This window comes from Dromiciops gliroides, chromosome 5 (genome assembly GCF_019393635.1).
Source record: "Dromiciops gliroides isolate mDroGli1 chromosome 5, mDroGli1.pri, whole genome shotgun sequence".
Lineage (NCBI taxonomy): Eukaryota > Metazoa > Chordata > Mammalia > Microbiotheria > Microbiotheriidae > Dromiciops > Dromiciops gliroides.
This window is the reverse complement of record NC_057865.1, coordinates 172,843,439-172,870,755: the sequence shown is the minus strand read 5'-3', so window position 1 is coordinate 172,870,755 and position 27,317 is coordinate 172,843,439. Positions and strand designations below refer to the sequence as shown.

At 37.5% G+C, this 27,317-nt stretch overlaps 1 protein-coding gene across 4 annotated transcripts in view; it reads right to left on the bottom strand.

The window, feature by feature from the left end:
* SFMBT2 (Scm like with four mbt domains 2) overlaps positions 1-27,317 on the bottom strand; it is a 317,891-nt gene that overhangs the window by 63,642 nt on the left and 226,932 nt on the right. For all 4 annotated transcript variants that reach the window (XM_043967955.1, XM_043967957.1, XM_043967958.1 and 1 more), the window contains exons 12-13: positions 7,440-7,553; positions 2,303-2,345 (exon numbers count right to left, since the gene is read on the bottom strand). In XM_043967955.1, the coding sequence (XP_043823890.1) occupies positions 2,303-2,345; positions 7,440-7,553 (157 nt within the window). The remainder of the gene's footprint in view (positions 1-2,302; positions 2,346-7,439; positions 7,554-27,317) is intronic.

Sequence of the window (27,317 nt, the reverse complement as noted above, 5' to 3'; positions counted from 1 at the left end):
AGTTTTCTTCTGATCTTTTTCAGGAAGTGAGAGGGAGGAAAATAAAGGGGAAAGAGAAGGAAGAACACTGAATATCTGGAGCTAAAAAAAAAGAGATGAGGTTACTCTGAAAGATAAGGGAGCTAGCTACTCTAAGGAGAAGTAGCTGCTCATCCTTCAAAGAAGGATGATGTGGAAGAAGCCCAAGACCATATCATCCAGTAAAAGTCAGAGGAAGAGATGAGTTATGCATGAAGAAAACTTTGCTGATCTGATAGCAACGGGAAGGAGTTCCACTTTCTTCCTAGGGCATGCATTTATCCAGAAAGGGACCAGGACTTTTCCTAACACTGTCAGACTTACTGACAAGTACCTATTTTCAGTGATTCATGATAATGCCAGACCCTAGAAAAATTCTAAAGATTATGAAGCCTTAGGCAAGAAACCAAAGACCTTAGGAACAAGGATAGTGTATACCCCCCCCCAACCACTATTGGCAAAGACTTTATGAGAGAATGGTGGATTTGGAAAGTGGTACCTGATAAATGGATTTGGATTTCTGGATCATGGATCAAAATGGGAATTACAGCATCTTGGACAGGGATGAAGGCTAATGGAACAAGGTTTTTTAAGAAAATGTATCTGCCTAGAATCTTCTAAGTCTAATTAAGGGATATGGATAAGAATTAGATTTGTGATTTCATTGACATGGGGAACAACTGCCAGGTGAGGGAATTTTTTCTACCAGTTGGCACCTTCTCTTATGATTTACGGTTTTATAGAATCCTCTAGGGCATGGAGAGGTTAGAGGACTTGCCCAAGGTCACAACAGTAATAAACCACCAAATCTAACTCCCTTATCTTTTGATTCTGAGGTTGGCTCTCAACCACAATGTCTCTGATTTTTAAGTAGAAAAACAGTGAACTGAATGAATGAGCATTACCATATGTTTTGTCACTGCTCCCTAAGATCCAACAATTCTTACTATTTGCCTTATGGCTATTCCCTCCAGACTCCAGGTTACTGACATCTGACCTGCCATTGTAACCCTAGTAACTCTTTGGATTTGACATTTTTCCTATTTCTTCCATTTAAATAACAATAGGTAAAATTTATATAGCACTTACTATGTGCCAGGTCTGTGCAAATAGTATTTCATTTGATCTTCACAACAACCCTCAAGGGAAGGTGCTATTATTACCCCCATTTTGAAGATGAGGACACCGAGGCAGACAGAGGTTGAGTGAATTGTCCAGGGTCATACAGCTAGTAAGTGTCTGTGGCCAGATTTGAATTCAGGTTTTCCTGATTCCTGGCCCAGTGCTCTTCCCAGTGCACCACCTGGTTGTCCTCTGCAGCCGTATCCTCCTAGATGCACAAATTATCTCCCATAATTTGAATGGAAGCTCCAGCATACTCTCAAATCTGTATATTTCCTCCCAGAACTTCACAGGGGAGCCACCCAAAGAGCATTCTGACTGTCCACCCACCATCCTGCACTCTTGCCACATAACTAGCTCACCTCTTCCTGACACTTATCTCTTCGGTGTTCCTAGGCTCTAGGTTAGGCGTAGCTTGCCTATATTCACCATGGGCCTCCCCACTGCCTTCTGTGCCACTCATTTTTAGTTCTTCTAAGGCAGTGGAATTCCAAGTGTTTCTGCCACAGAGCAACACCAGTAAAAGGCTAGTACTGAAAATACAGTCCTTCGCCTTCATGCGAAGCCTGGGGTGAGGTCAACAAAAGAAGTCTATAGTTTCTCCAAAGCAATGCAGTCTGCTCTTTTCTTGTTCAATTCTGGGGCTCAATTGATGGCATGTTTATTGGAATTACAGATGTCACAAAGCTTGGAAGGATAGCTAACATACTGGCTAACAGAGTCAGAATCCACAAAAGAGCACAGCAGGTGAACAAGACAAAATGTATTACGGTAAAATGGAAATCTTTCACTTGAGGCCAAAAGAAAATCTACTTCGTACATACAAGAGGGGTGTGGCACCACCAGACTATTCAATGTAATAAGATCTGGAAGGAGCAAAGGTGCAATACAGGAGCTACCTAACAAAGTCCCTAACCACTCTGGGATGCTGTAATTCCACGTGCAAAGGGCCTTTTGCTTTAAATATTCTAGATCCTGAAGAGCCCAGCAGAATGTCTTGCACTAGCAGGTTAAATTAGCAGGTTTTGATTGAAGGAAGAAAAAGATGTGGTAGCAAACTAGTTGTTTTACCAGCCCCCTATAGCAGCTTCAGTTTAACTGTTCCTTACAACATCCCTCATAGGAAGAAATATCAATAGTGTGGGTTGCGGGGGGGACTTACTGTTTTTCTGGTTGTACGACCGCAATCTTTCTCTTCTTTTGTACTAGAAAGCAGGCAAAAAGGAAAAAAAAAAAGAGCTGTGTTATTCTGACATTTGGGCAACTGTATCTTAAGAAAGTGTCTATTATAAAAATACAATGCCCTTAAGGTAGCATTTTTAAAAGAGAAATGGCTGCAATCATATATTAATTTCTTTTTGTATAAAAATAAGTTTTTAACTCATCAGAAACATGTTCTAAACAAGACAGAATACATTTAATGTTATCACTGCATGGTGTGCTATATTTTAAATGCTCTTTTAAGAAAAGGCAGTGAAAAAACTCACAGATATTGTACCATGTAGAAATACACTGTATTTGTTGCAAGCAAGACTACCCAGCATGATTTTTTCTACAAAAACTCTAAAGCCTGAATACTGTTTCTACAATATTATAATCTCAATTAGGTATGATTTTTAACTAAAACACATTTTATTCTTTAAAAGGGACTGACTGATGCATTGTAAATTTGGCTGTCAAATATTAACATAAACAGAAAGATTTTTTTTTCACATGTGAAGATATTTTCCTGCAAATAACCCTTTTCATTTAGATTTATTACTGTCTATTTTTCACCTTAATAAAATTAGACCATCACTTCCTGACACATTAATTTTGGCATAAACCAACTACATCTCCCCCTAAATAAACAGGAACTAATTCCAACACATGAAAAGCTGTGAAAATTGGAGAAAAGTGTAATATACTTTAGATTATTAACTATAAGCTTTCTTTTTTCCCGTCTGGACCTCTGATGTCAGTGATGTAGGGAGTTCTTGGTGTGTCAACTCCCTCTCTCAATGCAGGCACACACATTGTTTGAAGCTGGAAACCCTCTATTTTTTAGACAGTTGCATGGGGCACTGAGAAGATTAAAGTGATTTATATCGGGTCACAAAAGCAGTATGTGTTGGAGCCTTGAGTTGAACCCATTTCTTCCTATCCCTGGAGTGCCAGCCTCCTATCTAATATACCATATTGTGAGAAGCAGTATCATTCAAGGGAAAGAGGACCGATTCTAGAATGAAAAGATCTGGGTTCAAAATCTGCCTCTGATGCTTATCACTAAGGAATCTAGCCCTCAGTTTCTTCAGCTGAGTGTTAGCCTAGATGACCTCTAAGGTCCCTTGCAGATATGTCTCTTTGATCTTATGGTCCTGCTAACCTCAATGTTAGCTTATTTGTCAGAAATTAAATCAGTAGTAACAAGACAGGATCTGGAGGTGATTAAAGTAGTCAATAGAACCCCTCATTTCGATACTTCGTGTTGTGTCCATTACCAAAAAATACTCTAAATTTGGTGAAACTCTAGATTCACTTATAACTTCTAACAATCAATGCCTGTTAATAAGATTAGGGAACTCGACACTAGACACAGAAAGTTGCAATAATGTGGGAAAATACTATCGCATTCACCTTTAATTTATATAGCCTCTTCACTCAGAACAGCTTTAGGGTCTTTTACTTTCACAGAGGAGTGTCAGCTCTAAACACACCAAATTTAGTGAGAAACTAAATGTGGATCAAGTTAGGGAAAGAGCCCACAATGGTGAAATCCGAGATTGTCTATAAAGGCAAAGCTTTAGAAATGACGTGAGAAAACTCCATCACTCAGGCAAAAACACCAGCTGTTAGGGATGAACTGATTCTCCTCATCTTAAAACCCCAGCAAGGTGGTGGTGGTGCTGCCTGCTGCAAGAGAGGGGGTTTCTCAGATGGCAACGGGAGGAAATTCAAAAGCCACTTCATACTCCACACCTCTTTTGTTTCCAAGCCTAACTGCCCCTCCACCATTCACTGCAATTGCTCTGTTTCTTCAAGCCCTTGTTATCTCTCACCTGCAGTACTTACTGCAAAGGCCCCCTAACTCATCTTCTACAACCAGCTTTCCTCTCTTCACACTGTGGCTCACATAATCTTCCCACTGCACTAGTGTGACCCCAGCACACCTCTAACTAGCCTGGTGCTTCCCACTGCCCAGGGAAGAAAGTATCACTCCCTTATCTTGTTACACAAGAGCTTTTATATTCAGGCACCAAGTAATCTGACCAGTCCTATCCTACACTATTTCCCTTTACATTATTCTACATTCCGTCCACTCTCTGTAGCCCATACCCTTATTCCTCTGTTATCTCCATATCCATGTGTTTCCCATTTGCTTCCTCCACCCATATAATTCCATCTTCTCACATCCCCAGCCAGGGAAATCCCTACCTTCTTTCAAGACCCAACTCAGTTGCCATATTCTCAATGAAGCCTTTGCTAGGCCCTGTCCTCCCCAAGGGATCTTCTATCTGGTTAAATTTCTTACAGCCCCTTGACCAGACATCTCATTTTCAGTAACATTTCTCCTTATATCATAGTCATTTTACCCCTTTAGAGGGTATCTTAGCAAATCTTTCTGTAGGTGCCTAGAGCCTAGGACATTGCCTTTTAAGTGCATAGCAGATATTTAATCAATGTTCATTGAATTGAGCTGATTTTGTATTTGTAAGGACTCCTGAAAATGAAGATTCCTTTATGGCTTTCAGTAACATATTCCCACATCTAAGAATCATCCCTGGGAAAGAGAGCTGAATTATGGCACACTTGAAGACAAGAAACCAACTCTTAAAAAAGGACTCCGTTTTCAGTCTCTGAGTGTGGCAACAGTTGTAAAGGTTTTAAAATAAAGCATGGTAGGGAAGGCATTGTGAATTTCTGATACAGAAAGCCAGACAGAAAGATAATTATTGGCCACCATTGAACATCCATCATCCAGTTTGCAACTGTGCCCTAAAAACGACCTGGGTTTTCCATTCACTTTTTTTTTTGGTGGGGCAATGAGGGTTAAGTGACTTGCCCAGGGTCATACAGTTAGTAAGTGTCAAGTATCTGAGGTCAGATTTCAACTAAGGTCCTCCTGAATCCAGGACCGGTGCTTTATCCACTGAACCACCTAGCTGCCCTCCATTCACTTATAGGGGACATCCTATATGTACTGTCTCTCCATTAGGATGCAAGCCTTTTGACCCCAGTCATTATTTCTGCTTTTTAATTTTTTTTTTATCATATAATAGGCCCAGAAAAGGTAGGCAACTTTGTTACAGTTATAAAAACTAGTTAGTAGTTTCTGAGGACGTTCAAGTGGTATAGTGGGCAATAACATTAGATTTGGACTCAGGAAAGATCAGAGTTCAAATTCCATCTCAGACAGTTGTGAGTTCTATGACTCTGGGCAAGTCACTTCATCTTTCTCAGGCTTAGTTCCCTCCTTTATAAAATGGGGGTAATAGCATTTACCTCATAGGGTTGTCATGAGAATTAAATCAGAATATGTAAAGCACTTTGCATAGGTGAATTGAGGCTAGTATCCATTTTTGTGTAGAAAAAGGTTGAAGGGAAAACCTTCGATAAGGAGAACCTATGCAGTAATTCTGGAAACTGGACCTGTGTAATAATAATGTTTTTATTATTTTTTTAGTCATGAACTATTATTCTATCTATAGCTCTGATTGGTAATTTTTTCCACGTTCCTGTAACATGTTGATAATGTGACCTTTATAACTAAGTCACATATGCATTTGGAGCTTATCTTAGTATAATATGGTCTAAATCTAATTTCTACCCTATTGCCCCTCCCTAAATGCTGAGGTACTACTATTCATATATCTTCTATGCCCAAACTCTCCCTTATGTGCCTGACTTCCTTTGGTATTAGAAGCTCAGTACATGAAAAAAATAAATACACACACAGAAGCCACTTTATACCAAGATTGTGTATATGTTCCCTCTATAATGCAATGATCTTTTTGCTCATGAAAAATTTTCAGAATTAAAATGCATGTGGCAGGTACTCATGTATACTGCATACATTTGAAAATATAGGAAACATAGAGTTTAAGTGACTTTACTCAGCCAAGAGTTTTCTGAGACTAGATTTGAACTCCAAGCCTAGCACTCTATTCACTGCACCATCTGATGTTTCTCTGCATTTTGGAAATAGCCAAGTGTCATCAATGTGAGCTCTTTTTTTTTTTTTTCAGGGAGTTCCTAATTCCTATAAAATATGAAGGTATGTGGCAGAAGAGAAAGACAATTAAATTAGGTTTCAGAGGAGATCTGGTTTCTAGGCCCGATGGTCATTTATTGGTTGTGTGATTTTGGCAAGCTAGTCAACCTCTCTGATCATCCATTTCTTCAATGAATCAGACAAAGGAACAGAACTACATCTCCAAGGTCCCCTTCCATGCTTGAATGATGTCATTTTGTGATCTCTGAAAGGCATGGAAAGCACACTGGGAATAACAAAAAAGTATGCATTTTCTTTAGTTTTTTTTTTTTTAGGCAATTCTAACATGCCAGATCAGCATGAATCTTTTGCCAAAATCAAGCACCCATGAAATGATGAAAATAGTTTTCAAGTATTTCAGTTTTGTAGTAAGTATCTTTTGTTGGAGATTTCTTGCAGCATTCTTAACCTAAAGACATTAAACATGAGGCCTTGCAGTATGCCCTTCTGCAATACACAGACCAGGAAGAAAATGCAAGATTCAATTGCCTTAATTTTGACACAGTCGAATACATTGAAACAAACCAGCTTCACCATGTCCAAGAATGACAAATCTTATTGATGACTCTCTGTTAAGCATCCGGTTAACCAATTGTTTACAGTAAGTTGGTAAATAATTGGAACCAATTATGAATCTTTTCAAGAAAACCTTGTGAGAAAAAGTATCCCCTTCCCAACAGCCATAATGTAAAAATATGAAGTAAAGATATAGATTTAACTTAGAACCTTTCAAATCTACAAACTGGACAGAGACACTAAATATGGAATCAGAATTTCTGATGGCTGTGTAATTTTATAATATTTAGAAAAGCTTTTAATATCGGGCCTGGCACATAGTAGGTACCACATAAATGCTTATTCTCCTCACTTCCCCCATTTGCAACTTGAGAAATGGCCAATAATTACTCCTGGATGTTATAGGGATGAATGAAAAAAAGTGAGAATTCTTTAGCTCTCTGGGAAATCAACTGATCTTAAGACTTGGTATGACAATTACTTCAAAACTGGGATAAGCTCTATCACAACTAGGTGTACTGACTATACTTACAAACTGCTTTGTGTGGTGGAGTTAAGGGATAAGCATTTGCTTCACACCAGCCAACTGGGAAGATGTCCATAGACTCTACATCAACAATGTACTCTGGAACAGGAGGCTGCAAGCCTGCATTGGAAAGAAGCAAAGTCATTAATTACACAAATCTAAACATTCTTCACTAGTAAGAGAAATGAAGTTATAAAAAATAACAGTATATCTGAAGGATGGGGCTCCTCAAAGGACTAGGCAATACAAATCCTTCACAATGTCAAAAAAGGTACTAGGTTTAATTTGGCAGATAATTCCTGTTTTCATTGGGAGTGATTCCACTATTCAAGTTCACCATTCATCTATGTTAGAAACACTGACATGAAAATCTTATCATTTATAATACATAGCAAGTTCAATTGTAATGTAGTTGTGCTGATAACCAGTGCTCTAAATTTCTTCTAGACAAAGCCATAGGGAAATAATTTCCTTGCTTGGCACACTGAATGGATACCACTTTAAATGGATCCTCATATTTATAAGTATTTTTTAAAATCAGCATTTATCTACACTGAATAATGCCATAATTCATTTTCTCCAATGAAACAAAAATTATATGGTAAAAATCCATTATAAGATGGTTATGATTATACTGACTCTACTATATCATGAATTAAATTGTACCCCTCCCCCAAACCAGATAACTCTTATAGGAAATGTCTAACATAACAGTAATAGCTTGATAGCCTATAAAAAAGTGGTATTCTGGGGCTGCTAGGTGGTTCAGTGGATAGAGCACTGGCCCTGGATTCAGGAGTACCTGAGTTCAAATCTGGCCTCAGATGCTTAATACTTACTAGCTGTGTGACCCTGGGCAAGTCACTTAACCCCAATTGCCTCACTAAAAAAACAAAAACAAAAACAAAAAAGTGGTATTCTTAGTCCCAATTATTTATAAGGAAGTTTCCATCCATTTGTTTTCTACCTTTGATTCATTACAAAATAGATGGTTTGAGGATTGAATGCATCAATCCATCAAGTAACAAGCATTTATTAAGCCCAGATAACATGTCAAACACTGCTAGGTTCTGGGGGTGCAAACAAAGAACAAATTCAGCTTTTGCTCTGTAGGAACAGGGGCAGATAGAACATTTTCACAGACAAATAAATATAGGACTTATGCAAAATAAATGCACGGTGACTGGAGATGGAAGGACAGGATGATAAACAAGTAAGGGAATCAAGGACAGCCTCTAGAAAGAGGTGGCACCAGAACTGATCCGTGAAGGGAGCCAGAAGTTCCCAAAAGGAGGGAAAATATTCCATGGAGGAAGCCTATTTGAAGGTACAAAGGTGGAAGATGAGTAAAGAACATATGGAACAGCAAGTATGCCAGTTAAGCCAGTTAAGCTGGAGTGCAGAGTACATGAGGGGGAGTAATGTATAATCAGTCTAGAAATATAGACTCGAGACAGATTGTGAAAGGCTTTAAATACATCACTTAGCAGAGTATGTGCTCTTAACCTAGAGTTAAATAAAGCTACTGACATAGATAAAATCACTCTGAAATATGAATCAGGTCATATGTACATATATACATTACCATTATTATTAGTTACCTTGAACTTTCAATGTATTCTCAAAGGCACAAAATTATTATAATTATTATTCAACCCTGACTTTCTTTGCTCAAGTCTGCCATAATTTGATGGGCGTGTAAGTTTAAGCAAAAGAACAGGTTTTTTAGAGCATATTTTTCAACAAAGCTTACTGATTAAAAATCGTTCTAGTCCAGTATCTAACTCAGTTGGCAAAAAAGCAATATCAAATAATGAATCAAAAAATGCCTGCAAGTGAAGCAACTGCCCAAAAAACAGTTCTAAATTAATGAAACCCAGATGGAGAAGTGACTCTTGCTACACTGAAAATCTCACAAATCCCAAAGGTGGTCAGTAAGGCAACCTCTTTAATGTCTTTTCCCCTTATAACAACTGTACATCTTATCATCCTTGGGAAGATAGTGCTAAAGGGATTAGAAAGGATAACATAAACACTGCTTGCTTTGCAACTGCGCAATGCATTCCTTAACCATTGAGACTGCGTTTTTAGATTGATCTACAAGTAAGATTTTACTATGATCAAAGGATTTTGCATTAAAGGTAACTCTCCTGGGCAACTAAGAATGTGTTTATATCCTATTCTTCACTTCATTTTTTCCCCTAACCTTATCAATGAATCAACCATTTTGAGCTTTATTATCTATACTGATTTAGCAGTGTCACACTGAATCTTCACATAAGAAATTAATCTCATTAAAGTCACTCTATATATGTTAAAGCCACCTTTCTTTAGCCCTGAACCCAAGCCCTTTAAGCTACATACCCATGAATCACTCAATAAATAATAATTGAAGAAAAAGGCCTATTTCTTTTATGTAAATGCTCACTTAAAAGTCAGATTAATGAAGGCCAAATTACCTTCAGGAAGTGAAATCAGCCACTTCCTTAAGTGGTAGGCCACTTCCCCCTTAATGGGATAAAAATAACAAAAGATCTAAGAATACTTTCTGATGCATGAGCTGTATAAATGATCCTCCTAACTGCCATGGTCCATTTTTAGACCTTAAAATAGTTCTATTCTTTGACATGGGAGGGGAGAGAAAGGAGGGGGTAATGTCCTCAGATCAGCTGATATTTTCAACTTCCAAAAAAGCTCTAATTGCCCTTCCAACTGCAATCAATGCATCATGGCATCATTCAACTGCTGACACACAAACAACTTGGGATGAGAATAGAATTCAGAGAATCTAGTTCTATTCAGAAAGTAATTCAAGTAATACTAGAGCAAAAAAAATGAAGGCAGCTTCTGTGTGCCATTTATGCACCTATTAAGCTCCAATGATGTTCCAGGCCCTTTGCTAAGTCTTAGGAATACAAAGGTACAAATAAAAGAGGATTCCATGACTTCAAAGAGTTTATACTTTCTCTACGTTGTACATTCCTCTGAGGGACAGTTCAAATGATAGAAATCATTGCTCTGAGTGTGTATGTCACTATCATTTTCCAAAGAGCAGTCAAAGTGAGGACAGAAATATGGAAGAGGCAGAAGCAACTTCAAGGCAAACAGAAGTAGGGTTATCAAAGACATTTAGAGTCACGATATCTAAAGCTGAAAGGGAATCCCCTCCTACTTATTGATGAGAGAAGGGAGGATCAGATAGGCACAGGGGCTTGCCCATAATCACACAGCAAGTCAGCAATAGCATTGGGACAAAATACTGGATCTCCTGACTCCTTGGATAAGGGCTTCTTAAAAATTATTCCACAATCTTCTCCTCTTTGTAAATCAGTTCGACATTAATCTGAGGAAGAAAAACTGTTAATTTGCATGTCAGCTTCTAGCTTTATTTTTCACTTTCTTGGAAACCAAAGGAAGCTCCAAATTTGGATATGTTCAGCAAAAGTAGATGCAAAGGAACAAGAAAACCCAAGGATGAAAAGTTGGCTCTATCCTCTGTGAAGAACTGAAAAATGGCACAGTTTCATCCACCTGCCTTGCTTTAGGACCCCCCAACAGTTCTAACTATGAGCATATATTTTGTTTTTACTTGCTCAAAGAATATGTTTTCCTCAGACTTCTATACAACCTATTGGAAACTATGTGGAAACATCCACATAAGGATGAAGAAATACAGGGGAATCAAAGGAAGCTTTCATCAAAAGAAAATGCTTTAGGTAGGGAAACCATAAAAGGGAACAACCCTACTAACCTTCTTAGCAGAGGTGACAGCAGAATCTGAAAGGGGTGGGAATGATAAAAGGGAGACATGAGGAAGTGAGAAAGGTAATTATTACTAGTAAAAATGGACATAATGCATGTCATACAAAGGTATATAATTAGTTATATTGAATGTATTAACTTCATCAACTAGTTGCCTGCCCAAACAGGTTGGTTTAACAGGCATGTGATGTTTTGCATTATTTCTTTATTGAAAGAAAAAAAAGAAAAAAAAATCTTCATTTTTGTTTTAGGTAACTAGAAAATATGATGTAACTCCCCGACTTACTCATGTTCCAAGATCCTGTGCATTCTATTCACCAAGCAGGTTGATTCACTTTTATGGTGATGAGAGTAGGGGAAGAAGGAAACAATACTGACTTTTGGCTCCATAGATTCTGGACTTCTCTGAATCTCATCAATGCACAGATTATGCCCTGCAGTTATATATGTACTCACTCCCTTAAAACTGTTGCTAAAATCTCAGTTCCTGTGTCTTAATGTATGCTGAAAAAATGATGACTTGACATTAAATCAGTTCTGGGAGTGAACAACATCTTACTTCTCTAACCCCATAAAGCCAGTTAGACTCAGATCATGATAAGCATCATGGTGTATTTGACCAGAACATAGTATATAGTACTTTGGACAGTCACCCTTCATCCTAACAATTGTGAGCTCAGATAGATTGCAGGGCTTCTTTACAGCCATGGGAGCCATTCTAAGGCAGCACCATGCTAACTCACATTCAATGATTGTCTCTCCCTACAGTACATATAATTTTCCCATCGTAAGATCTGAATCACTTGACTTGGTTTACCAGGGACCAGTTGGTACCAAATTAGACCTTCAGGTCCAGCTTAAGCCAAAAGAGAACTGCAGAGACTCTCATGAAATCAATTTTTCCTTCAGAGGTTGAGAAACGAAGAATAATCTGTCCTACTGATCAAGAGTTCTACTTCGCTGCTAAAATGCTCTTAAGGGCCACGTGCCAGTCCACAGGGCCACGTGCCAGTCCACTACATGGCCCAAATGAACCGAATACTTTGTAACCCTGGGTCACCATTTCCTTAATGGCACTAATAAATTCTTTGATTGTTTGGATTTCTTTACCTAAAACCTAAAAGTCTGGGTAGTTCAATATAAACATAAATAATCTCAAAACTGCACAGTAACTAAAAAACCGTTTTCTATACTCTAACAAAATATACTCTTGTTATGCAGTAAACTTAAATTCATTTGGCAAGTATGTCCCCTTCTTTTGAATGTGCCTAATTTGATTTGATTGTTTATGTGTCTTAGCACCATTACTGATTTAGGTAGTGTGAGTTGCTATTTGTTTTTCCTTTCATTTCTGTTTTTTCTTATAAGGGTCTCCCTGAAAGAATACTTCACAAAATGCATGCATGTTTCGATTTTATGCTGCTACTTCTACAAATAAAAACATAAGGGAAATGAAATTAGTCTGTTGAAGTTTAGGATTATAACCAAAGTTAATGTACACCTAAGGTGAATTTTCTTAATACCCACTGACCTTCCTTTTAAAATCCCAATTTTTATCTCATTTGGTCCAGATTCCTTTTTATGAATGTCTACAAATCTGAAGGAAGCAGAAGGATGAGGTAAGAATAATATTAATAATTGATAAATGTTCACTTTTTTTTTAGTGTTTTAAGGTTTGATGAAGAGCTTGCTTTTTCTATGTATGTATAAAGTTAAAAGCACCTAAAAACATTTACTAGTTCAGTCACTAAAAAGAAGTTAATAATCAGTCTTAGAAGCAATATGGTATAGTGGATATAGGGCTGACTATGAAGTCAGGAAGACCTGAGTTCAAGTCCTATGCTTGATACATACGGGCTGGATGACCCTGGACAAGTCATAAGCTCTCCGTGTCCTAGGCCAGGGCTTCTTAAACGTTTTCCAACTCGTGAGCCCTTTTTGCCCAAGAAATTTTCACACCATCCCAGGTATATAGGTATATAAAACAGGTATATATAACCTTTGACTGTTGCCGAATTTTTCATGACCCCCACATTCAGTTACACAACCCATGTGGAGTTGCAACCCACAGTTTAAGAAGCTAAGTTCTAGGTAACTCTCTAGGACTTTAAGTTGCAGGGAAAGAAGATGTAGATCTGAATTGTTATAGGGACTTTCCCTGTCAGGAGTTCCCTACATCACTGAAATCACAAGCCCCGTCCTGGTTACTTTATTGCTTTCCTTAGCCGGAAGACAGTTGGTGCAAGTATAGAAATCCCCATTTTACAACTTGCTAAAAGAAACATAATCAGTGTTGTCCTCATTGTCTTCAGAAAAATATAAACTACATCACTTATTCATGATCCAAGGTATTTTCCACTCTATTATCTAGCAAGCCTTATTTACTTTTAATGATACCAGAAGGGGATGTATTGACTTTGGGCACCTTCTTTGAATTTCTCATAAATGGTTATGCGACTTGCCTTGGGTATGACATTTAGTACAAAGGGCTGAGAAATTCTGGCTTTTCCAGATCTTTTTGAATCCTGACGCTGTGAACCAATGTCTACAAGTCTTGGTTTTTTGTCATTTCCAAACTGGATGAACACATAATCTATGTCTTTATCTGAGTCATTGATAAATATATGAAACCACTTAGGGACATAGGATCATAAATTTAGAGCTGAGTCAAGCAAAAATACCTGAGGTACTTTCCTACAGATCTCCTTTCAAGCTGTAACTGAATCAAGAACCCAGAGTCCATGATGATTTTTAGTTTTTGTTGTTTATCCATTCATTTCTGTCTGACTCTTAGTGACCCCATGGACCATAGCACACCAGGCTCTTCTCTCTTCCACTATTCCAAGTCTGTCCAAGGTAATGTTCTTCAGGTCCACAATACTATTTATCCATCTCATCCTCTGCTGTCCCTTTCTCTTTTTGCCTTCAGTCTTTCCCAACATTAGGGTCTTTTCCAATGAGTGGACATATGTAAGCTGATTTCTATTTAGCAGATCCAAATAAATTACATTTCAGGATACAGAAAGAATTGGCAAATGTGAATGCTGAGTTGATATTCATGATCTTTGAAAGATCAGACAAGAAAAATGGTGCAAAAGAAATAAAGAAGCAGATGACATGCTGATTTTCCAAAGAAGGGAGAAATTGAAGTCTGTAAACAACAGGCCCAGGAGCTTAAATTTGCTTTCTGGAAAAACTTTAGAACATATGTATGGTTTGTTAATGTAAAGAAAAGAAGAGTTGTGATCATTAAAAGCCAAGATAATTTCCTCAAGACTATGCCATATAAAACCAATTCATTCAGTTTTGTAAGAAAATTGCTAGCACTAATAATTCAGGGAAATACTTTACAGACTTAGTTTACTCTTAATATAGTGAAGCATTTGGCAAAGTGTCTCATGCTGCCCTTGTGGAAAAGATGGAAAAATAAGGGCTAGATAGTAATACAGTAATGCTGATTTACAGTGGTTTCAATGGCCAAATACAACAAATACTCATTAACAGACTAGTGCCAACTTGGAAAAAGGTCTCTAATGGATCATCCAAGGGATTTATCCTTTAATGCTTTCTACTGAATATTTCTATCAATCATTTCTATAAAGACTTGGAAAGTATGCTTGTCAAATCTTCAGATGACACAAAGCTAGGAGGGTTAACAATCATGATCCCAAATTATCTCAACAGGCTAGAACATTAGGATGAAGTTTATAAGATGAAATGCTATAGATATAAATCTATGTAGACATAAAGCTATATAGACAAACAGATGCAAATATGAACTACATTTAGGTTAAGATAATTAATTTCTTAAGTATAAGAAGTATAAGTAGACAACAGTTTATGTGAACAAGATCTTTGGGTGTAGACTATAAAGCCAGTATGATCTAATAATTCAATTCAATAAGCACTTGTTAAGCCTTTACTATGAGACAGGTACTGTATGATGTGGCAGCCACAAAAGCTAACATGATCTTAGGCTGCATTAAGAGACACAGTATCCAGATTCTTTCTTCTGTCCTCTGAACACGTTTGGAATACTGAGATCATTTCTGGGCACCCCATTTTAAGAAGGGCATTAACATGATGGAATCTGTCTAGAGTATAGCAACCAGGAGAGTGAACTACCCTCAAAAATATGTTGTAAGAGGTCCAGCTCAATTGACTAGGAATTCTTGGCCCAGAAAAGAAACTATTTATGAGAATACATGGTAACTGTTTTCAAATAAAAGTAAGGGCTGTCATTACAAGAGAGAAATGACTTATTCTGCTTGGCCCCCAAAAGTGGATTTAGGAAATGATGGGGGGAACCTAGAAAAGAGGAAATTTAGGGTTGATGTAAGGAGAAACTGACTAACAATGATGGTCATATAAGCAACTGTAGAGTGGATCGCCTAGAGGTCTCCAAGCTAAAGGCTGGAGATGCTGGATGGAGGAAATTCTTGTCCTGGTATAGGTTACACTAGATAGATGGTCACCGGGGTCTGATTTTATAAATTCTTAAGTGCCATCTTGAAAATACAAGTTATAAATCTTCCATTTGTTCATGATTGTAATCACCTGTAAGATCAACAAGCAGCTATTTCACAAGCGCTTACTTTGTGTCATATATTAAACAAAGTACTTTATAAAGTTCAAAGTAAAAAAGACACGGCTCTTGGTGCCCTCCCCTTGCCATGAGTTTACAGTCAAAAGCTATAAATAACACAGTCTCACAAATCCCTGTCATTTATAGAATATATTTTACTTATATTACCGGGGGAGAGCTTTATGATGTCCAGACAGGTTAGTGACACAACAAGGTTAGAGTTCCGAATGGGTTCCCCTGATCTAATCTTTGATACCACCCTGGTATATTTGAGGGATTCATCTCTTTGTATTTTGAAAAAGAGAGGAGTTTAAATTCCGCCATGTGGATTTTGACTGACCAACCAAAGAGGGTTTTTGTCACCATCTAGATGTGAAAATGGGTAAAACCAACCTCTAAATATACTTAGTCTAATACCACCACCTCAAAACCAAGGCGATTGAAAATTCATCGCATCAGACCTCTTGGGTTTATATAAATAAATAAAACTAGAAAAATTAACAGGGGCCAGAAGGGTTATAGGTTTTGGGTCCTCATGAGTATCCCTCTCTACTGGCTAGGACAAAGCAATTTACCTTGTCATTTTGGTAAGGTACATTGAAAAGAGAGGCGGCATTGAAGTTGGAGGATCCAGGTTTGATGGTCACCTCTGATGCTTACTATGTGTGTCACCATAGGCAAATCACTTAATCTCTGCGAGTTTCTGTTTCCTCATCCGTAAAACAAGGGAAATGGCCTCCAAGCCCACTGAGGTCTCTGCCAACTCTGAGAGGCACAATTCTATAATCCATTGTTAATTCTCTCAAACTCTGAATGATCCAAGGTGTCCGCAACCATGTGGCATAAAATACATATGATTAGTGCTAGAAGTGTTCATTTTATATTACATTCAGATCAATAAATAATAGCCAACAATTATGTAGCACTTCTGGTAAACAAAGCATTTCACATCTGTTCCACCATTATTCATGAATATACATTTTCATTTATTCATGCAGAGCTCCTCTTCCCTCTTCTGCTCAAAAAGGATGTCACTGCGACCTAATTGTTCACTGATGTTTGTAGTGACTGACTAGCAAACACTTATAAATCTAAATGGGGTAGAGCAATTCCTAACATTTGCTCACATCTACACATAATATTAATATAGTCTTTTTCTCCCTAAAATGGTAGTGCTACAAAATGATCCATCTTGTGTTGAACTCCAACCCACTACATAATCTTCATGACTCACTTAAGGCAGCTTTCAGCTTGGCTCCCAACAAAGTATTCACCATAGAAACACATACCTCCAACTATCCCTTTAGTTGTCCCTTCAGTGACTCAGTACCTGTAGTACCTATTCCAGTCATGAGTCTTAAAGTCAGGTCAGCTAACAGTAAAACAGAATCCTGGCCTCTAATGATACTGAACCATCCTGGGATAACCAAGTACCTCAAGTCATTAAGAAAAAAAAAATCTGGAAAAACTCCAAGGGATGAATTACCTAAAATTCTGTCATGCCTGACAGATACTGTCCTATTCCCAATTCCACCTCCCAACCCTGCCCCCCATACACACATAATTATACACAATTAAACTTAATTCCACGATGACCTACTCTCCCAAAATGGCAAGGTAAAATGCTTTGTCTTAGATGGTAGAGAAGGATCCTCATGAGTATTCAAAACCTATAACCCTGCTAACCCCTGAAAACTTTTCTAGTTTTATTTATTTATATAAACCCAAGAGGTCCAATGCATTGGATTTGAGCTCTCCAGAGCTACAAAAGCCTGCCCCTTGCCAGCTTCACCTGTTACATCAAGAAGAATATATGTTAATTCTGGGGCCTACATATTACTCTAGTCTCACAAAAGACACCTAAGACAGTACAGTTAGACTGCTGGGCCACCAGGACCTGGTGAATTTCTTTGCATCCTCCACAGATATGGCTGCAGTCCCTGGCAACGTCTCTGAATTCTGTCACTGACCTTCACCTGCTAAGAGGCCACATTGTTGTTACTGGTGTGTTCTTCAACTTGTTTAACAAAATATTCTGATTCATTCCTGCACGGATACTGCCCCACATGTGCACTCCCAAGTCTTTCCAACTTCTGTTTAGAGCTGCTTTTCACTTAAATGTCCTTCCTTAAATTTTAATGGCTGGGATACCAAGTTTACCTTCCAATTGCAAAAGGCTTTTCTGAACTTGCTAGGCATAAGTATCAATATAACCATGGCTTATGACTAGTTGCCAATTTGAAAAAGAAATCATACATTTAATTCATACTTTAAACACTTCCCAGGACACCAATAAAGTTGACTGCCTTGTCCTCTGAATCTTCATGGATTTCACACAAAATTGCAACCTTCATGCCTTTCATTCTAATTAAGATTTGTGTCTTCATGCACATCCCCATTCTTCCTAACTTCTCCCTTGTCGTTTGCTGTTACCTCTGGGGGCAGCCACCTGATAAAGATCCAATTCCAGCCAACCCTGCTGCTCCACAGGGCCAAGGAGTGCACCATCATTGTGCGGGAGCTCCCCTTTCCACAGGGGATAACATATGGTTATGGATTTAGCATGGCTCAGACACAAAACTTACCCAGGAACATAATTTACTCTGCCTAGCAAAGTCTCATTAACTTTAGGTCAGTATTCTCTGACTCATTCTAGGCTGAGCCAATTGGATCAATGTTTCTGTTACCAATTTCTAACAAAATAACCCCTTGCTCAACCAAATCTCATTCTTGGGCCCAGCAAAAGTGATTCTTAATTCTAGACAGGCCTAAAGAAAATGAATGAATGAATGAATGAATGAATGAATGAATGAATGAATGAGTGAGTGAGTGAGTGAGTGAGTGAGTGAGTGAATGAATGAGCAAGCTTTTATTTAGCATTTGCCATGTGTCAAACATGATAGTAAGAGCTGAGGATACAAATGCAAAAACAGTCCCAACCCATAAGGAACTTATATCCTGATCAAGGAGACAACAAAATGGGAAACAGGACCAGAACGGGATAAACTGGTCTGCACAGATGGGTTGACTGGATCTTAGAAGAGTAGGCCAACACACCCCATCCAGGAATGAAGACGAAGTGGATTTGATCATGGCTCATGGTTCGAGAGCTAGGAGATGGGGGTGGTGGAAGGTGGAGTCTTGGGGAGAAAAGTAGTACAGCAAACAATTCTAGAAAGGACAGCCAGGTATCAATCACCTGTGGGAACCCAATCTTGGAATTCCCAGAAGATGAAAATGAAAGGTAAAGAAAGAAAGAAATACTCAAACTCTGACATTAATGAAGTTACCTAACATCCCCAAGCATTAGTTTTCTTATCTGTAAAATGGAAATAGTTTACAGAATACATACATATACATACATATATACATGTACATGTATACACACACGCACACGTATATATGTATGTATGTATATATATATGTGTATGTATGTATGTGTGTATGTATATATATATATATATATATACACACACACACATATACACACACATATATGTTATAGACAGATTTAGATACAAGGACATGGGGAGGACAGTTCTGGGCACTGCACAAAGTGCCCTGACCTTTAAGCTGTCTGGGCTTCTTTAGAGCCCTATACTTCATTTTCAGTTAGTTGCTACCTTAGGGGATACTCTATCAAGCCCCTCATTCTCCACACAATTCCACACTTGTAATGGTCAGCTCCTCTCTGTTGCTTCTGATCTACTCCAGGCCGTAGCCAGAGTCCAGGGAGTAGAACTGAATTAGGTAAAAAGCAGCTGAAAGTGGAAGGTCCTCAATATTACTGTGGTCTGCGATATTTTATGTGACTTGCCAACTTGAATTATTTTAACAATGTAATATATATTTCTGATGTGGAATATATATATATGTTTATGTGTATATATATGTATATATGTACATATGTATACCCACATATAAATGCATATATGTGTGTGTGTGTAGAGATATATCTATATCTATATCTATATATATCTATCTTGTGATCCACTGGCTTTCTTGCTGCTTCTTGCAAAAGGACTTCCTTCCATTTCTTCCATCAGTTCCGTGCTCTTCCGTCCCACAATTCAGGCCCTTTTCAATGGCTGTCCCCCATGCATGGAATGTTCGCCTGCATCTCTCCTTCCTGGCTTCTTTCAAAACCAAGCTAAAACCCCAGCTTCTATAGGAAACCTTTTTCAATCCCTCTTAATTCTAGTGCCTTCCCTCTATTAATTATTTCCAGTTTATCCTGTACATAGTTATTTTGCATGTTGTCTCCACTGTTATGAGCCCTTTCAAGGTAAGGGCTGTCTTTTTTTTTTTTAACCTTTCTCCGAAACCTCAGTGTTTAGCACAGTGTCTAGCATATTGTTGTTCAGTTGTATTTGACTCTTCCTGATCCCGTGAACCACAGCATGTCAACACTATCAATAGGGTTCCCTTGGCAAAGATTCTGAAGTGGTTTGCCATCTCCCTCTCCAGTGGATCAAGGTAAATAGAAGTTAAGTGATTTGCCCAGTGTCACACAGCTACTAAGTTTCTGAGGCTGGATTTGAACTCAGGTCTTTCCAACTCCAGGTCCAGAGCTCTTTCCACTGAGCTACCTAGCTGTCCCTACCTGAAACAAACTAGATGCTTATTAAGTGTTTATTGACTGACTCCTCATTTGGAAAAGTCTGTGAAAGCTTCCAGCGCAGTATAACATATTATTCAAATGTAGATTTCTTTCCTCGCCTAATGCCCTGAAAAAAATGAAAACGTTAAAAAGAAGTGATCTGTTCTAAACATCAGCCACTAGGAACGAGGTATGGAATTCTGATTAGACCCTGGCTTGAAGTGAAAAATGAAGTTTTTTAAAGAGTCTAGGAGCATTTCTTCTCGGGAGACATGACCTCCAAGAGCAACAAATACACAGCCTTCTAACTACAAAGTGCTTCAGAGCTAATACAAGAAACCATGAGGACAAGCTGATCTAAGGATAACTTCAGAGGTTCCTCTGGTCCATGTTTGTCCTAAAAAGAAATCTGAAATGTATATGAGGTGACTTGGAATATTTTTGCCCTGTGCCTGGTTTAATGTGGCTGCTATGCTGCTGGCACTGACAGAGTAAATATTAGTCATAATGATAATAGCAATGATGACAATAATAGAAGTGATTATCTAAAGCAGAATGTTTATATAAAAGAAAACCCATTCCCAAACACAAAATCCCATCATCACAAATTGTTCTTGATGACTGTCAGGAGCTTTTATGAAAGAGCTTGGAATCATTTCCAAACATGCACCTAAAATAAAAATACCCTGCTCACAGATCTGTTATTCATTCCTCACCCTCCAACATCTGCTCCTTTACGAGCCCTTGAAAGGATATGCAACTTCAGAGGAGTCAACCATTATACCAAAATGATCATTTTAATTATCTAAAAGTGGTCCATCAACTACTTGGTAAAAATACTTCAAATCAATTTAATGCATAAAAATAACTAATATAATTAGTGACAAGCACTTTGCAAATTGAAAGTGTGATTTCAATGCTCTATAATCAGAAAAACCACCATCATAAAAATAATTTAACAGTCACAAAGTGACCAGAATGAACCTTCACTGGCTCCCCTTCACCACCCCTCCCCCTGGACTTGAGAAGAGAAAACGTAATAAATGTGAAGCTATGATTAATGAGAAGTATGATTAATCTGTCACTTCAAACATTAAATGCTAAACAAGGGCAAACAATCAAGCAAAGACCAGCAGAAATTGTAGTTTTCTAAGTGATGGGTGAGAGGCCTGATTTTCCTTAAGCTTTTCAGTTATTTTAAAGCTTTGAGAACATAGGCTAGATTTAGCCAGTATTGAATGAATCTGGGATCTCATCTGACATGTTTTCTCTTCCATCAGGGCAGATCAATCTTATTTGAGGTTTGTCGATGTTCTCCAATGAAAACGTATTCGACATGTTATGGAATCTGGCCTCTAAACCATTTTAAATAGTGAAGGATAGGATCAATGAGGCACTAAGGCTGTCAATCACATTATTCTTCCCTCTCACCACAGGGCTGGCCCATCTCCTCTTCCAATCATTTATTCCTTCAGTGATACCTCTTATTCTACCTTCCTATGCAGAGGTCATTATTGGAAATATGCTGAAACTACCAAACATCTATTACTGTTGCCTTTAGTGTCACTCACAACTTGGATTCTCGGGAGCTTGTGATATTTCAAGATTCACAGACATAATGTCATCATGGAGAGAAGAACTCTGTTGAATATATGGAGTTTTGTACTAAGATTATTAAAAGTTTAGTACATTTTCCCCAAACCCAAACCACTCTCTTCCTTCTACTCAATTCTAGAATCAACACATGATATCTAGTGCCCAGTCTAAATGGGTGAACATATCAAGATAATTCATTTCTTATTGTTCAGTCATTTCAGCTGTGTCCAACTCTCTGGGACCCCATTTGGAGTTTTCTTGGCAAAGATACTAGAGTAGTTTGCCACTTCCTTCTCCAGCTCATTTGATTGATGAGGAAACTGAGTCAAATAGTGTTAAGTGACTTGCCCAGGGTCACACAGCTACCAAGTGTCTGATGCTGGACGTGAACTTGGGAAGATAAGTCTTCCTGACTCCAGGCCCTGCATTCCATCCACTGCACTACCTCACTGCCCAGGATAATTAGTAGCTGTGTTGTTTGTTGTTTTAAACCATTCATTTTTATTTGTTTGGACTGTTAGGAAGATCTCTTCTGAGAAATCATGGATCTCAATGAAAGACCCAGAAACAACTGGAATGCCTCACCATCAATAGGGAATCTCTCTTCCATTTGGACCCTGTAGAAGTCTTTCTCCATAGCTGGAGCAAACAACTTTGGTGATCACGCAACTCCCTGTTTTAGATGCTGCCTGACATTAATCATCAGAGAGTCACTGAACAAAGATATCTTTGTGGCTATATTTCTCAAAGAATACTGTATGATTTTAACATATGCATGACAGACCCTTTCTTATAAAAGCCTTTAAAGATGAGCTTTGTTCTATCAAATCAAATGCTTTTCTGTAATGAACAAACACACACAATAGAATCTTGTATTGGCTACACATTTCAGTCAGTTCTGCAACTGCATGCATAGAAAGTGTTGCAGAGAATTATTTATAACAGCTTGCCTTTCCTCTTTTCTTATTTTCATCAAAGGTATCCTTCAATATGCATCTCTCTCATTCTTATGGTGGTTTTAAAAAGTGTGAGAAAAAAGCATTTGGGGACATGGTTATTGATGTACTCTCAATTGCTTTTTCAGAGTGCTTGTGTCTTCTGTGATTTTTTTCCTAGTATTTTGCAATGTTTTCTTTGAAGTATCTTTGTAAAATGATCCCTCAATATTTTTAAGATGATTAGTGTTCTATAAACTTTTAAAATTATGTACCCTTACCCATATTTAAGCACATACTCCAAACCATGTATATTTATTTTTAAATTATGTACATATAATGTACCAATATACTAATATATGTACATCATAAAATATATGCAAAAATAGAAATTTTAAAAGATGAAATAATAGTATTGTTAAATGGTGCAGACATCCTTTTTACTCTCTAACAATACTATTCATATACTATTTTTTTCAATGACAGCAAAGTGATTGCCTAGGCTTTGTTATTTTCAAAATAATTTTGTGCGTGTCTTATAGATTTGTAAATAATAAATGACAGTAATTATTCAGTTGATGTAGCTAACCTAGCATGTTAATTTCTTTTTTGTATTTAGATTATTTTACTGAATATTACACAATATAACAATCAAATAACAGATCATAACAGTCAGAAAATATAACAGCTTCTCAGCAGGAGTCCTGTTTTTCTGTATGTATATATTCACATGCACAAAGAAGATACAAAAGTGAATGGAATGATTTCAACTCAGCAGAAAGTCTTCAAAATGAATTCATTCTCTTTATTTATGTGCTTCTGTTTACAGACATTAATTTCCTACTGATGCTTGCCTATTTTAGTTGTGTTTCTCTGTGAGTGTGAGAAAGTAGAGTGATCAGTTTGACTTCCTGAGTGCAGGAGAGGAGTAATTCATAACCAGGCTAGAAAGTGAGGTTAAAGGCAGGTTGTGAAGAGTTTTAAATGCCAAAGAAAGGAGTTTACATGGATAGTAGAGCCACAAGAGGTGGCCACTGGGGAGGGCATGGTCAGACCTGTGTTTAAGGGAAATCACTTTGACAGGTATGTAAAAGATTGAGTAGAATGGAGAGACCAATTAGGAGGCTATTCAATAATCCAGGTAAGGTGATTAAGGTTTTAACGAGGGTGCTAGCTACGAATGAAAAAGGCTGGATATGAGAAAGATGATGTGACTGTAGAAAAGTCATGATGTGGCAAATGAGAGATGAGGATAGCACTGAGGTTGGGCCATGGACATGACTGGAGAGCCCTCAACAGAAATAGGGAAATTTTAAAGAGGAGCACCATTTGAGGAAAAGGATAACATAATGAAATGTGCAGTGTAGAGTACAAGCCATCCATGCTTGGTCATCTCATTTGATTCATTCTGTCTCATATAAATTAAAAAAGAGGTGGGAGGGGCTCTCACTCAGGAGTCACTGCCCTAGCAAACAGAGTCTATCCTCTGGGAAGCTCATCTAGGGAAAGCAAAAGGTATGTTGAGGAGTAGAAAGTTACCCAGTAACACACGTATAGCTACTGATATGGATAGTCTAAAGCCAACATTTGATGGGAACAAGTAGGAGGTTGGGAGTTTGAACAGTGGTAAGAGAGGACAGAGTAGAGGAGGTGCTAAGCCCATAACTGGTGAATGGTTGTGCTAGAGAGATTTATATTTTGTCAACATCTGACCCTCTGTTTGGCAGATCACAGGAGAGATCATGCCTTGGGAAAATACTGTGGCTCCCATTTTGGAGACTGAGTTTACAGGCTTCCTCAGAGTATATTTGGTCTGATCCAACTACTTCTCCTATCTTCATAGTTTTGTGTAACATTTCTACTTCCTGTTGGAGAAGTTCTTCTGATATCAATGACAATAATAGGCTGTAAAACATTTGTTCCATTTCACATAAACTTATCACCCTAACAGGAGAACATCTGCCAATGCTCTTGGGATGATGTGGTAGACAGTTGGGTTTTACACCATACATTTTGAAGAATTATCCTTGCATCCACAATTTTACACTATTTTATAACTTAATGTGGCTCTGAACATTCCTCTATAGAATTCTACAGATGTATTTGTATTCTAAACCAGTGTAGTCTTTGACTGCATGCCTTTTCCTTTGGCATTTTGATCACTAATATGGTTCAGGGACTCATAGTGCTTCCTTGGTGTAATGAATGATTTGTTTGTTTTAGCTGAAACTGTTGTTCATTAAGATCGACATTTTTGCTTTTTCCATTTTCTCTCACTGATGGCTTATTTTAATATATCAGGTTGAAACCATTATAACTGCATGCTGATATAGAACCTGATGTTGATGTTAACCTCTGGTCCAAGTAGCTGAACATCTGACTGCATGCATGCATGCATGGTTGATTTTGATAGAACTTCCCACATCAATAACCAGACATTTACTTTCAGTTAGCCTATAAAGAACTTTCTTTTTGTGATATTATTTCACAATCACCTAATCATATCTTCACCACCTTCCAAGTCTCTCTTGCAAGAGATACAAAAGCAGTCTACAAGCTCTTGGCCTTTTTTTGTTTCTCGAACCTGAGACATTTTTCATTATTTCATTATTTTCATCTTCCCCTGTACCCAACTTTGCATTGAAATCATTAATTTAAAAGTTACAAACATATGTTAGACTATATCAGATTGCTTGCCATCTTGAGGAGGGGAAATGGAAGGGAGGTGCAGAGAATAATTTGGAACTCAAAATCTTATAAAAAATTAATGTTGAAAACGATCTTTGCATGTAATTGAAAAAAAATACAATTTACTAAAAAAACCCACCATATGTTATAATACTAGATTCAACAATACTATTTTTAAAATATCTGTATATGGTCTAGGAAGCTGGACACTGTACTTTCCAAATCTGTTATAAGTATTCTATGTTAACTAGATTTCACCTAACAGGCTAGTGACAAGACTTTAGAAATGTGAAGAGTAATTAAACAAAAGCTAAATGAATTTTTCCAAAGTACAACATACAATGTAGACTACTAAAATAAGATTATTACTGTTTGAAAAATGAAATAAACACGAGATGTTGCGCATAAATGCTTGAGAACCAGAAGGCTGTGGAATCTAGAGGGTTAGGCATTAGGTAGGATGTCAAAAGCCTTGAAATTGAATCTCAGGCACATCTTAATGGCTCTGTTAGCTTCCCCACCTATAAAATTCGGGACACTATTACTGCTGTGTTTGTTAACTAATTAACAGCTGTAAAGCACTCTGAAAATATAAGCTGCTAAATAAATAATGACTGCAGAGGAATTTTAAACATAATGTGTTAAATAATAATGAAACATGGGCTTCCAACTTTACCATTTTTGTTTTCAAAGAAAGAATGTAAACAAACCTTAAGCCTTGGAATACATGTTTCATCCCAGTGCAAATTAAATTCAGTGTTTTGAAAATACAAGAAAAATCTTATTTCTCCGAGGATAGCCAACTCAGTCCTAAATGTGGTAATGAAAACAAAATGCAATCTCTTTCTTCTGTTTAACCCTAACAGGCCATGCCATTTTGAGATGTACTAACTTGAGAAACTGGATATTTTAGAGGATTATTATATTATTCAACTGGACCTTAAAGTGTAGTAGATTGATTGAATGAGCATAAAAGTCAATGTTACAATCCAAATGACAACAGTCATTAAAATTAAGTGTTAATGAATTTTAAAGTATTTCTTGGGGACTAATGGTGCCAACACAAATAGAATTCTTTTAAAAAGTTAATGCCTAGAACAGCTGCTCTCTACCTTTTCCAAACCAGTGTTAGGATGTAAAATGCCATAAGGCTGAGAATGAGGCTCATAAAACTATAGACTACCTAGGAACTTTTGATTTTGTTGGACTTATTTTCTAGGGGAAAGGAGGAAAGACAAAGATACCTCAAAAAGTTCCAAACTTTATGCTTATACATTAATATTTTTAAGGCCTTCTAAGATAAAAACCACAGATAGGGAGAGTCAAGATTATTTCAATACACTCATACAAGCTATTTTTTAAGCATTTTTTTTCTAGAAGACATACTTATCTTATTAAGTGTCTGAAATAACAATACGAGGGCATTATGGAAAAACAAAGTGTTGTTGAGGGTTTTTTTAAAGCTCAAATCCATTCTCATTACTTCTTCCGGAAAAAGTGGCAACAGAAAACTATCGATTTATCTCTAAAGTATCCCAAATCTCATTAGCGTTCCCCTCTTCAGAAAATACAATTCTTAATCTTCCCAACTCCACTGATCGTGCTTATACCTCTACAAAGAGCATACATAAGGAATGATCTGTGCAGCACTGGAAGAATTCAGGTAAAATCCCATTCATTACACAGTTGATACAAAAGCCAATCCGTTCCATTCTTTT